Below are 13,285 nucleotides of genomic sequence, written 5' to 3' on the forward strand. Positions count from 1 at the left end.
CTAACTATTCCTAAATTTGTAAATAATGCAATACTTAATGAAAAAATTATCATTAACAAAGTATGAAAACACAATAATTAAGCACATTATAAATGTGCTTATAAGTCAAGAATAGAGCATTTGTAGCTGTATTTGTAAACTGCTACTAACATATATTAATGTAGAGTTGATGCTTAACAGATAACGAATTCACTATTTGCTAATGCTTAATAAATGATTCATAGTGTGTAGTTATTATAAAGTGTTACCAGTTTATTTACTATTTAGCCATTAACTTTATGCTTTAAATAAACTTTTCTATTAAATGCATGTTTCAAACAACCTAATTGTGACTTGCTATCATGCCATTACAACTTGTTTCTTATTCTGTTGATTGGCAAAAATACTTCATTTAATGGCTTGAATGAATCTGTCAAAAAAGAATCAGTTTGAATGCACTGGGTCATATGTATTTATTTGACATAACCCTCAAAGTGCCTTATGTATTATTTTTAATATGCAATTAGGTAATTAAATTGTTTTATTTTTGGATGCATTATGGCTTTAATCAGAAACTTCTTTGCAATAAATTGCTATAAAAAGTACACATATGAGAGCTCAGATGATATCATGCGGTCTTTATTGTTTTTCTTGACCTTATTGCGCAATATCTTGGCAACATGGGCTTATGTGTTCGCTGTGGGGGAGGGGGGCATAAACTGTGGGTCTTCACGCCAGCGTGCCAGATGCAACCCCATTCGCGCCCCTCTTGGTGTATTTTTATTCTTTGTTTGACAGGCATCTTCTGGTTCTACCGCGTCAGCACAGTGCAGTGTGCAGCCAAAGGTTTTGCACAAGTCTATAAATAAGACCCTGCTGAGCGCATGTTTGCCCCCTCCCCAAAACGATGGCCTGCCTACACTTGCCTTTTTTACAATTTATATATTTTCCCCCTTTAAATAGCCCGGTTATATTGAATTGACTTCCGATTTCACTAAGTCGGTCTTAAATATTAAGCGGTTTTTAAATTATGAGCTGAGGTGTGCACTCGTCTCCCTGGTGTTTTCAGAGAGTGGGGAAATGTTGTTTCTTTCCTGATGTTTATGGAGCCAAATTCTCATGCAGCATGTGGAGTTAAGCCTGCAGATCAACAGCAGCCCCCTGCTAGTTACATTCCACTCAACAGCATGAAATTCTTGTTTTCTTTCTGTAACAGTGTGTCAGTCAAACGTGGCCCACAGGAGCATCATTTTTCAGAGCATGAGGAGGAGTCTGGCTAATATAGTCATAATCGCTGAGCACATTGGTGACTTGCTTCATAGTGGAGCTTAATTGCTTTCCCTTTCTTTCTTTAGTGTTTATTGTTCTCTCAATTAATTGTGTTGAAGCATAGATTTTTTTGTGCCACAGTCTGCTGCCATCTTCATGCATATTACTCATGCTAGTATGCACATTCTTTTTTCTAAAGCCAATTAGTTGGTTGGTGTACATTGCACAAATTCTGCAGATTATGAATTAGTGTCAATCTGTGAGTGCACTAGACTTGGCAGTGACTGGAATATGACATCACACTTTTGCAATGTGTGTACAAAGCACCATTCAACTAATTTCAAAATGTAAAAATATGTGATCATTTTACTGCAATGCTGCAATCATGCATTTGTAAGGTTGCATTCATTTAACTCAGAAAAAAGTAGGTTTTGGTGTTTGGATCTCCTGTTGGGCATGATATGAATTCATGATATGAATTTTCAGGTCAGAGTTGACCAAACGTAGACTTTTGAATCCAGTGTCAACTGGGCACAAGCTTACTTTCCGGCATTTACATGTATGTAAATGCCAGTCAAACCAATGAAAGGTGTAGAATGATTTTCCCCTGATCATCATTATTATTATTTTTTTTAATGATTCAGATTTTCTAAACATCAATCAACAACTTCAATGCATCTTCTGAAGTTGTCTGTCCTTTTTTCTCTCTGCTCTGAACTTCATCCGGCATTGTCCACCATCATATTAGGATGTGTTTAAAACATTTGAGTGTTTTTGGCTCTGAGTGTTAATAAATCTTAATTGGATAAGCTTCCTTTCCTTGGTGCTTGCTCCATCAGAGTATAGGTAGAAGCCTAATGCAAGAGAATTTAAGTCAAGTGTGAGCAAATCTGTTGCCAAGCCAAGACAATTGGGATTGACTTGGTTGTTGTTGTGTGGTGGTGGTAAATAAAACTGAGCTGATCACTGGGACGAAACTATTAATAAAAGCCTCATCTTGGTCCTTGTGCTGTGCCCCATTACTGGCTTGGGTGCGAGCCAACAGCAGCACCCCGCATGGCAGCTGCGCGCATGCGCATCTATGAGCGCTCCTGCTCCTCCGCTGCAAGAGAACTTTAATAATGAAGTAGAGCACGGAGTGCGCGTGTGCTCACGTTAACTTTAGGATCAGCAGTTAAAGCGGAAAACACGGCTAGTGCAAGACCGCGCTCCTCGGAGTTTGGGTTATAGTGCGGATCTGTTGGTTGGAGCGTTCCGCTCCGGTGCGGCCAGTGCAGCTCTCATGAACTTAGGGAGGACTTCACTGACAGCGCGTGCACTGACTGGCGCGAGCTGTTCCTCGCGCTTCACGCAGCTCGACCACTTGAATATTTTTGGATGAGCATGTCAACACAGTGAAAGCGAACGGACCTTCTGGAGAGTTTGGAAATCGTAGCAACGCACAACTCATAAGAGTAAGTACCCATTTTGTATTTCCAGAAAATAGCTCACTATTCAGAAACTTTAGAAGTTTTTATCAATATTTATGTGACCACATACAACGCGTAAAAGGGGTTTGTTGGAGCACCTGCTCAAGCTGGATACTTTAACGTGATTTTAATGTCTGATAAAATAATTGGGGCTCATAAAAGTAAACTGGATAGCAAGTTTACCGCATTAGACCACATATAAAACATTTGCTAATAAAATAATCATGCAACACATCGGTGTTCAAATTTTAGGGCACTGAAATTGAAAGCTTAGGCTATCTGCTGTCTAAAAATGATCAAAAAGTGGCAGGGGTGCCAAAGTCAGAACTTTTTAGAGCACTTTTTGGACATCTCTAAATTGTATTGCTGATAATAAAAACATTGATTTGTTATTTTGACAACTAGAAATAACTAGTAGAAATGACCAATTATAGTGAAAAAGGGAACAAAATAACTTAGGAAAATAATGCTTACGTTCACTTTAACGCTTGCCTGCACGGGTTAGTTAGAGTGTATTGTGTTTATTTCATATTATTTTATTTTAATGTACCATATCCATGATTGATATATGTCCATATCCATGATAGAAAAACACTCAAGCGGTATTTTGACCATTAGATTAATTAATTTCTTAGTTTTATAACTTATTCATTGAAATGGTTATTGGGGAGTGCTCCTGGGTGCGTTGGGTGATCCCAGTGTCCGCTTGGATCACACGTGCCATGTCCGTTTTCCCGTGCACGTGGAGTTTGTGTTTGTATTTGATACGGAGGAAACGGGAATATCATCCCGACACTGAAGCCGCTTCACTGCGCGTTGGCCATTGGTCGCTTTCTCGCGCTGTCGATAGCAGCTCGAGCCGATACCGGAGAAGGAGCTAGGATTAGATTACACACTTAACACGAAATAATTCACAACACACAGGTCGCTCTGGTGCCTGGTAATAAGATGGAGTGTACTAGCCAACAATTACATAAGACAACACCAGCGACCTCCTCTTTGGTCATCTCCAGGCCTCTAACTGGAAAACTCGAGACTTGTAAATACTTTTACATTGATATAGATTGCAAGACACTATTTGCCTAGCAAAATAAATGATCAAAAATACACATATATTAAGTACACTCTTGAAAAAAGTTTTTAAATGATTCTTTGTGGCATCTGATGAAATGTGATGTTTACTAAATCTTTATTATTGCATTTTAGATGCTTTAGATCATCATTCTAGTTTCTTTTAAACACCAGCACAGATGCTTTTCTAAACAATAAAACTTTTTAAAATGAAAACTAGTTTAATTAGGCAGTTTAATGACACAATGGAGAAGAAAACAATTTAGGCAATGCCAATAAACCTAATAAGCCATGTAAACTTGAAAAATAAAATAAGTCCTAATAATCATGATTAATGAATCTACACGATGCATTATTTCAGAAACATCCCCTTTAGACAAACTTAGCTTAAGCCCATATGCTCTCCATCCAGCTTGTTTATTTATTAATAGTCGGCGTGTTTTGACAGTGGGGTGAACGCTGATGATTTAAAGGGAGGAAAACGAAAGCTTTGTCGTCTTTGGCTTTCCTGCGCGTTGCGCTCGTGCCGCGGCTGTGTCGAATCGCGCGCACTGAATGCCGCGCCATTAAACGCTCCGCGTGCTTTCATGATAATAGCAGTAAAGCGCGCTCTGGCTCGCTTTGTTAATCCGAGACGGAGTGATCTGCTGTAATTAGACTGTTTACAATCCCCAGAATGTTTCCTTATGTATTGTTTTGTTCTGCTTGACAAAAATCAAATGTTTTGGTCAGGGACAGTTGTTGCACATCAGTGGCTTTTGATTTGAAAACGTATGTGCTGACAGAAGGAAAATACATTTCTGCTCCTACTCATTACATGGTTAGAGTAATGTGTCTTCTGCTGTCTGTTTTTCTGTGTGTTTGTGTGTGTGTGTGTGCGCGCGTGTGTGTGTGCGTGCGTGCGTGCGTGCGTGTGTGTGCGTGTGTGTGTGTGTGTGTGTGTGTGTGTGTGTGTGAGTGAGAGAGAGGACAGTAGGCTCAGAGGGCACTGAGTGATAACAGTAAAAATCAATGCTGCTCAGCTCATTCCCCCGCCTGAGCATTAAAGGCTAGAATTTCAGAACACAGCTTCACCAAGCAAATGAAAAATTCAAATGATTTGCTCTTCAAACTGTGCCCTTCAACTCTCTTTCTCTCTCTCTTACACACACACACAAACACTATAGCCTTATGGGGACTTCCTATTTTACATCCATTGTTCTGTGGATAGGTCATTGTAATCAATATCTACAGAAACGAAATCATATTCCTGAACAAACATTGCGAGAAGGAATAGTGAAGACATAACATTGAAGTAGTGTTAAAATGTGTCTTGAACATTAAATCGATATTTTAGGCACTCATACCATTCTCAGATTATTTACTTAATGTTTTTTTTTGTCTGCCTAATCAAAAAAATGCCCATTGTTGTTGTTTTTTTATTTTGTTTGTATGTTTGTTTGTTTGTTTAGACTTTATTAATCCCAAAAGGAAATCCACGTGTCACAGCAGAGCTCTATAAAATAAATAAAATAAATTACATACACTACACAAAACTTTGGGGTCAGTTGTATTTTTTTCAGGTTTATTTTATTTATTTTTTTAAGTAAATTATTCTGTTCATCAAGGCGGCATTTATTAAATGTACAAAAGTGTTAAATTTTTAAATATTTATAAAACAAAATTTACTGCTTTCTTATTGTATGTAGTTTCAAATGAAATTGTTACTCCAGTCATTATTGCTTTTATTATGATCACTATTAATAATAATAATATTAATAACAATAATAATAATTAATATTACAGTGATTTCTGAAGGATCATGTGACTCTGAATACTGGAGTAATGAAGCTGAAAATTCAGCATTAAATTGCTGAAATAAATTATTAAATTAAATTATCATTTGATTAAATAAATGCAGCCTTGGTGAGCAGGAGAAGCTTATTTTAAAACATTTAAAAATCCTACTGACCCCAAACTTTTGACCGGTACCGTATATAATAAGACAATAATACTAATACAATTACATTCATACTGCACAGCTTAGTTTGAAACAACAAGCAGACACTAGTCCATGTGTATAGTATTAATGCTATTACAATTCTGCATAATTCATCTAGTATAGCAGCATAGGGTAATAGTTAACCTATAACATGGTGATCACAGGCTGTCAGGTTCAGTGGCAAAGTTTTTTTTTTTTTCATCTTATTAGGAAAACAATATGTCCTGATGCCATTAAAACAATGTTCCCACATGAAAAAAAAAAACAATTTTTTTTTAAGTTTTACTTTTTGGTTTCATATTGATGGGTCTAAAAGTTGGCCCATTGAAACCTTTGATTTGGCCCACCATCCCATCTGAGAAGAGAGGGAGAATGATGGGGATGATTTCGAGATAGTCAATTAATATTTAATGTAATCTTTTTGTTTGTTTGTTTTATTGTTAAAAGTTGACTGAAATGTTTCAATTAAATAATGTAAATGAATCAGATTTTGTTTAAATGTACATACTGTCACCCGGCAAATCAAGTCAAAGGCAGATTCTGCTTGACTAGTGTATTCAGTATTGAACTCCACTGTGTTATAAATGAGATTGTTTATGTTTTTATTGCAATGAGTTATCATTTAACAAGTTTTACTGCATTAGGTAATACCATTTAAAGCCGGGTTTTCTATTTATTTTGAAATAAATTGGTATGTTGACCTTTGGCCCATGGCTAACAGTGATATTTGGTTTTTGGCCCTTATAGAGTATCAAATTAGTCAGGACTGTCAAAATAAATAAATAATTAGCATATTTCCCCTAATCCTAAAATAAAAGTTTTATAATGAAGCCTAATCAAAATTTTATTCATTTAAACAGTGGAGTTGGCCATTTTATCCTTGAACTGAAACAAGTCTGAATTTTCAGGTTGGTTCAGTAATTAAAAAGTAGATAATATCTTTGAATCAAACATAAACTGCATTTGATGCATTTTGTAGGTTAGTGGTTCCCAAAATGGGGGTCGCTTGCTGATTTCCAAAAATCTAATAAATTTTATTAAACTATTAGAATCACCATATTTTATCATTAACTTACTGAAGAACAAAATAGCAGTTACTAGTTACATTAAAATCACAACATGCAAGGAAAAAGCCATCAGCCTTTCCATTTTTTTACCACACCTGGGGTGATTACGTTATATTAAAGACACAGCACATTAATTTTATGGCACCAGGTTAAACTTTCTGACACCTGTCGGCGCAATAGCCTAGTGGTTGGTGTGCCGACATATGGTGCAGTAGCATGTCAGGGCGTCCCGAGTTCGAATCCCCACTTGAGGACATTTCCCTAACCTATCCCGCTCTCTCTCCAACTTCGCTTCCTGTCTTAATATTGTCCTGTCTAATAAAGGCATAAAAGGCCAAAAATAAATCTTAAAATAAAATTCTGACACCTTTACAGCACTTGCGTAAAATAAATACAGGCCATGAGTGGCGTTATTCAAAATAAAATGATGAATAGACTTGGGCCTATTGGTATGTGTGCTCCAGTGTGCATGGTTTATATATTTATAACCACCTCAGAGGATATTGAGGTTCATGAGTCACTGGCGTTGTAATTTTGGGGGTCGAGGTCTGAAAAGTTTGGGAACCCCTGCCCTACAACACCCTTTTTTCTTTTTCTTTTTTGTACATTTTGTTGTTTCAGAGACGTTTAGATTCATTTCATCTGTACATAGTTTGCATCACACATCCTCTAACGCCCAAAGCACAAGTTTAAAGTTAAAAACATCACATTGTAGGCAGGTTTGTAAACCAGCGGTCTGATACCTGCGGCAGGACAGAAAATAACCCCATTCTCCCGATCCCGCGGCTTTTAAAGTCTTTCAGAGTTTTTGAATAAGAGTGCTTTTCATTACTGAGGCCTCAGGAGGTTTCAAAGCAATTTACAGAAGTTTCAAGCTTTTAAATGACAGGGGAAGGATGGGAAGAGAGAAAGATAAAGATGGAGCGTGGGATGGGACACAATGGGGGATGGTTGGATGTTTTTAGTGACTACTGCCATACTAGCATCACCGTGACTGGGACAGTTTAGCTTTTGCTTCTGTACACTGAAAAATTATTCATCGGATTTCCTCAAATTGTTTAGGGTAAGTGGTTGCAAACAATTTATATAGGCTGAATTTAAACAAACAACTTAAATTGAACATTACTAATTTTAATTTGTTTAAATTCAGCCCATATAAATTGTTTGCAACCAAATACCCTTAAAAAATGAAGTAAATCCATTGAGTCATTTTTATCAGTGTATAATTGTTACATTGATTACATTTCACTCGACCCATTGTTTAATGTTTACTTCTGTAAATTATCTTTACTTCAGTCTAGCTGGCTATGAGATAGTGAAGTTACCAGGCATCTTCCTTCCCCTCCTACATGCACATACCCACAGACACAAAGGGAGAGAGAGACAGAAATGAGAGAGAGCGTTGTCTGTGCTTTCTATTGTGTTTATGGCGATTTTAAAAGCATCCTTCATTTGCAGGTGTTTGGACTGTAGCTTCGTGGAGTGGAAATTCAACTGATGGAGAATACACAGGATCTGAATGAACAGAGCGTGAGTTGAACCACAGCACACACAATTCTGAGAGTGTGTTTTATAGTGGATCTGTCAGAAGATGATCTTAATGTCTTCTCTTTTGTTTTACTGAATTTATTGTTTTATTAATGTGTCCGACTTTAGAACAGAGTCTTGAAATAACATCTAATCTGCTCTCTCTATCTGTAATTCGCAACCATGAGTGTTTTTGTCCCAGGAGGTACTTGGGAAGATATTGATTTTTCTTTATTAAATGCTTTACACTTATTATTAATGAAAGGGGCAAGTGAGGCCTTTTAAAACATGCATATTAGACATGGTGGGATGTTAACTGTTTTCACGATATACCGCGGTTTGGAAAAGTCAAGGTTTTAAGATCGCCAAAAACCTTTGCTATATCGTTCCTACAGTATATTTAAGATTTTTTTAACGTTTTGTTTTGTTTTGTTTTGTTTTGTTTTGTTTTGTTTTGTTTTGTTTTGTTTTGTTTTGTTTTGTTTTGTTTTGTTTTGTTTTGTTTTGTTTTGTTTCGCAGAAAAGACATCCAAAGATGCCGTTTTAAATTATAAATAATCAGTGCTTTTAAAAACTAATGAAGACATCAGAAGTCAATAATTCATTTCAATTTTTTAGCCTCACATGTTGAATTTAAACAAACAAATTAAGTTGAACATTAATAAATTTAATTTGTGTGTTTAAATTCAACACAAATAAATTGTTTGCTACAGTTTTCCATGCAACACTTTTTTCAGTGAACATAAACATTTGTATTTTTAAAGGTTTAGTTGGTAAATTACCACAGTACTTATCTAGTTTGTTGGAGTACTGTTCAAATGCTTATAAAACCAGATAAGCAGATTTACTCTTACTTAAGATGACATTTTTTTTCACACAGTTAGGTCAATTTGCATTCTCCAAGTATGCTCACTATGTAAGGAATGAGCTTCAAGATATACTACAAATGAAATTCATACCATCTATTGCTATATTTAAAAATATTTTAAAGACTTTCAATTTAGAACAGCTCACGTTTTCACAATTAATTATGGTTTATACTATTTTTGTGTGTGTCTGTGTGTTGTGATATGTATTTTTTGTCTTGACAAGGACTCCTTGGTGGAAGAGATATTGTATCTCAATTGGACATTCCTGGTTAAATAATTATAAATAAATAAATAAATAAATAAATAAATTTATATGTGTATATAGTTTTTTACCCAGACATTAAATTATGAACACGAAGCACATATTTTAGAGCAGTAACCACAATACCGTAAAACCGTGATATTTTTATCCAAGGTTATCACACCTTCAGAATCTCATAGCGGCCCATGCCTAGTGCATATGCAATCTGTCATAAGAAAGGCATTGGTTTGTAGGGCAAATAGTTTGTGTTTATTACATTTTGTTACTCTTTTAATTGTTTAATTGTCTCTGCTATATGGAAAAAAGCTTTCATTCTTGCAATTGTGAGTTTATAGTCACTTGTTCAATTCTGCATTTACCTGTATATATCTCACATACAGACTTTTTCTTTTCTATTGCATTTTCCTGAAAACTATTTCACTGACTAAAACAATTGCTCTGAAAGAAATCCACTTACAAAGAAGCTCTATCAGGCAGCCATTTGTATGTACTGTTAAATATACTAATACATTGAGTTTGTTTCTCTGAAAGAGCTCCCTGAAAATGTGACTTCTTGGTAAAAACAATAGGGATGATAAACCATTGATTACCAAAAATAGGTGTAAAGAATCAGTTATATTCATGCTTTGGTGTTGCTGTGGGAGTATTTTATATATATAAAGGCTGGGAATCATGAATCTATACTATGTGATAATTGAAAAGTTTGATCGTGCAGTTTGAAGTGTGAGCGTGTTTGTGTGCATGATATGAGTGTGTGTGTGGAAAGGCCACCCAGGTGTGTACTGAGCAGCACTAGGTCTTTAATACACAACAGATGTGGACTGAAGTGTTGAGCACAGTAGCCATATGGCCACCACAAGTCTGAGCAGCGTCACATACACACACACACAGTGACAGTACAGCACATATACACTCTGCCGAAGCCCTTTAAATGTGTTTTGTTTATCTGTTGTTATCTGCCGGGTTTTGGAATCAGTTTTTAACATTCGATTAATGACATCCATGAACATGTTAACTTCTTTTTGTCACAGGATAAGAAATAATTCAAAAAAGGTAATTACATTTTATTTATTTATTTATTTATTTATTTATTTATTATTATTACTTTTTTTAAATTATATTATTATTTTACAGTTTAAAGAGAAAATGTCAGATTTCTGAAAAATAATCTACACTGTAAAACCCAAAAAGTTAAGGTCACTCAAACCATTTGAGGAAACTGATTGCAGCAAACCATTTAATTAGTTCAAAAACGAATCCTAATGAGTACTGTGAACAATCCATTTGAGTTTACGAAGCAATTTGAGCACAGTAAAACCCAATAAATGAAGAGAACTCAAACCAACTGAGTACTGTAAAACCCAATAAGTTAACTCAAACTCAAACTTTGAGAAAACCTGTTGATACAAACCATTTGAGTTAAAAAAACTAATCTATATGAGTACTGTGAACTTACTTCATTTAAGTTGAAGTAATGAGGTATTTAATTAACTCATTACCTTCAACACTGAGTTCAAAACTCTTTTCAAATGTGTAGAATTAACTTTCAGTAAATAACTTGAGTTAACTACACTCATTTCATTTGATAAAGTTGACTGTTGGGTTTTACAGTGAAATAGATATAAGTGAGAGAGATATAAATCCAGAACTGATAGACAGGAAGAAAGTCAGATTTTTAAGTTTTACTGCCTGTTTTTGTAAGCCTGTCTTTTTCCTAAGCATATGTGTTTCCACCACCAGGGGAAAAATGTAAACAGTGGGGAAAAAAGTCAGAACTGTATAATACAAAATTGGAATTACGATAATAATAAAAAATATATAATCAAATATGACTTAATAGGCTGTCTTGAAATTCTGAGTATATACACATTTTTTTTTTTGGTCACACTTTACAATAAGGTTTCATTAGTTATGTATTATGTATTTACTAACATGAACTAATTATGAACAATACTTGTACAGCATTTATTCATCATACTTCAACATTTAATAATGCATTATTAACATTTAAATTCATAGTATATACTGTAGTCAATGCATTGTGAGTTAACAGGAACTAACTGTATTTTCATTAACTAATGTTAACTAACATGAACAAATACTGTAATAAATGTAGTGTTCATTGTTTGTTTATGTTAGTAAATGCCTTAACTAACATTAACTAATATAACCTTATTGTAAAGTGTTAAGGTAAAGGGTTGCAAACAATTTATTTGGGTTGAATTTAAACAAACAAATTAAGTTTACTTAAATGTTTTAATAAATTTAGCTAGTTTGTTTAAATTCAGCCCATATACATTTTTCAAACATTTTATTTTCAGTGTAGTCAACAAAAATGATTAGCCCTCTAGTGAAACTTTGCAAATGCATGTTTAGCAGAGCAAGGACATATCTGTACAATATTAATATAAACAATATAAAATTGGATGTTATTCTTTGCTTGTTTGGCTGAAATAAAAAATGAAGAAAATGTACAGAACCACTGTTGTTCAATGATTTGCTTAATTAACCCAGCTTGCCTAGTTAATCTAATCAACTTTAAATTGCAATATAACAAGTAAAGTAACCAGTTAATTAGCTAGTAATATTTAAAACTAGTAATATTAATATTTACTGTCATCATGGCAAAGACTAAATACATTAGTTATTAAAAGTACGTTGAAAAATCTTCTCTCCTTTAAACAGCACTTGGGAAATAAACTAAATAAATAAAGGGTAAAAATTCACACGAGGGCTAATAATTTTATGGCTAATAATCTTCAACTGTGTCTGACTTTTTTTTCTCTCTGAATTGCACGATGCAATAGCAATTGCAGGTTTGTAACTTAAAATTGCACAATACACAGAGAACAAAAGAGAAAGCCAATAAAACCCGTAAACCACTAAAAAACAAAATTCAATATGCAAAACTCTTATATGAAAACAAATTTGTATCTCGCAATTCTGAAGGGGGAAAAAAGTCTAAATGACCTCTTTTATTTCTCATTCTGTTTTGAAAATAATCTCCTATTCATTTCATATGCATATAAGTGCTTCGGAAAAGACAGACAGGCGTCCATAATCCAGAAGAGGACAGATACTGATCTGGGGGTGTTTGGGGTAATGGAAGGAGAGGAAGAGGGAGATTGAGGTGTGGGTGGAAGGGGGTATTTTGTAACTCAGGGGATCAATGCTTTTGGTTCTGAAGGAAAATAGCAGAGGAGTGAAATGAAACGGGGGGTGTAGCTGCAGCCTTTTCCTCTGGTGCAGACTGTGCCCCAAAGCCCCAGAGCAGAGACCACAGACAGAGAGAGAGAGGACTCGGGTTACACACACACACACGCACACACCTACAGAGAGCCAGCGAGTGGAGAACAGAACGCACAGCTTCACGTTCACATATTTACACCTCCCGGTTTGAGCGTAATCAGCAAATTACCACAAATAACGGAGTGTACAAGTCATGAGTGTGTTGAAAGCCGCTCAGTAATATTTATAAAAGTGCTACACTGCGAAGAGTAGTGGGCCTGATTTATAGCAAAACAAGTTCTCGACATCAAAACAAACAAGTACACTCTCAGAAATAAATGGTACAATGTTGTACCAAAGAAGGTAGAAACCCTTGTCACTGGGACAGTACCTTTTTAAAGAACAGAATTGGACCTTGAGACAAAGAAACAAATTTGTACCATTGCAGTTTGTACCTTTACGGACATGATTTGTACCATGGGAAACCAAAATGTACCTTTGGTTTTTAAAACCTGCAGATACAATATTGTACCTTCATCAAAGGTACAAATCTGATCCATGAA

The 13,285-nt window shown here is 35.2% G+C and overlaps 1 protein-coding gene across 10 annotated transcripts in view; it reads left to right on the plus strand.

Moving 5' to 3' along the window:
- The first annotated feature begins 2,353 nt into the window (after positions 1-2,353).
- The window catches only part of eya4 (EYA transcriptional coactivator and phosphatase 4), a 69,475-nt gene continuing 58,543 nt past the window's right edge, over positions 2,354-13,285 (plus strand). For all 10 annotated transcript variants that reach the window (XM_056449021.1, XM_056449020.1, XM_056449022.1 and 7 more), the window contains exons 1-2: positions 2,354-2,702; positions 8,295-8,366. In XM_056449021.1, coding sequence (XP_056304996.1) covers positions 8,334-8,366 — 33 coding nt within the window. In that variant the 5' untranslated portion in view covers positions 2,354-2,702; positions 8,295-8,333. The remainder of the gene's footprint in view (positions 2,703-8,294; positions 8,367-13,285) is intronic.

Source organism: Danio aesculapii, chromosome 23 (assembly GCF_903798145.1).
Source record: "Danio aesculapii chromosome 23, fDanAes4.1, whole genome shotgun sequence".
Lineage (NCBI taxonomy): Eukaryota > Metazoa > Chordata > Actinopteri > Cypriniformes > Danionidae > Danio > Danio aesculapii.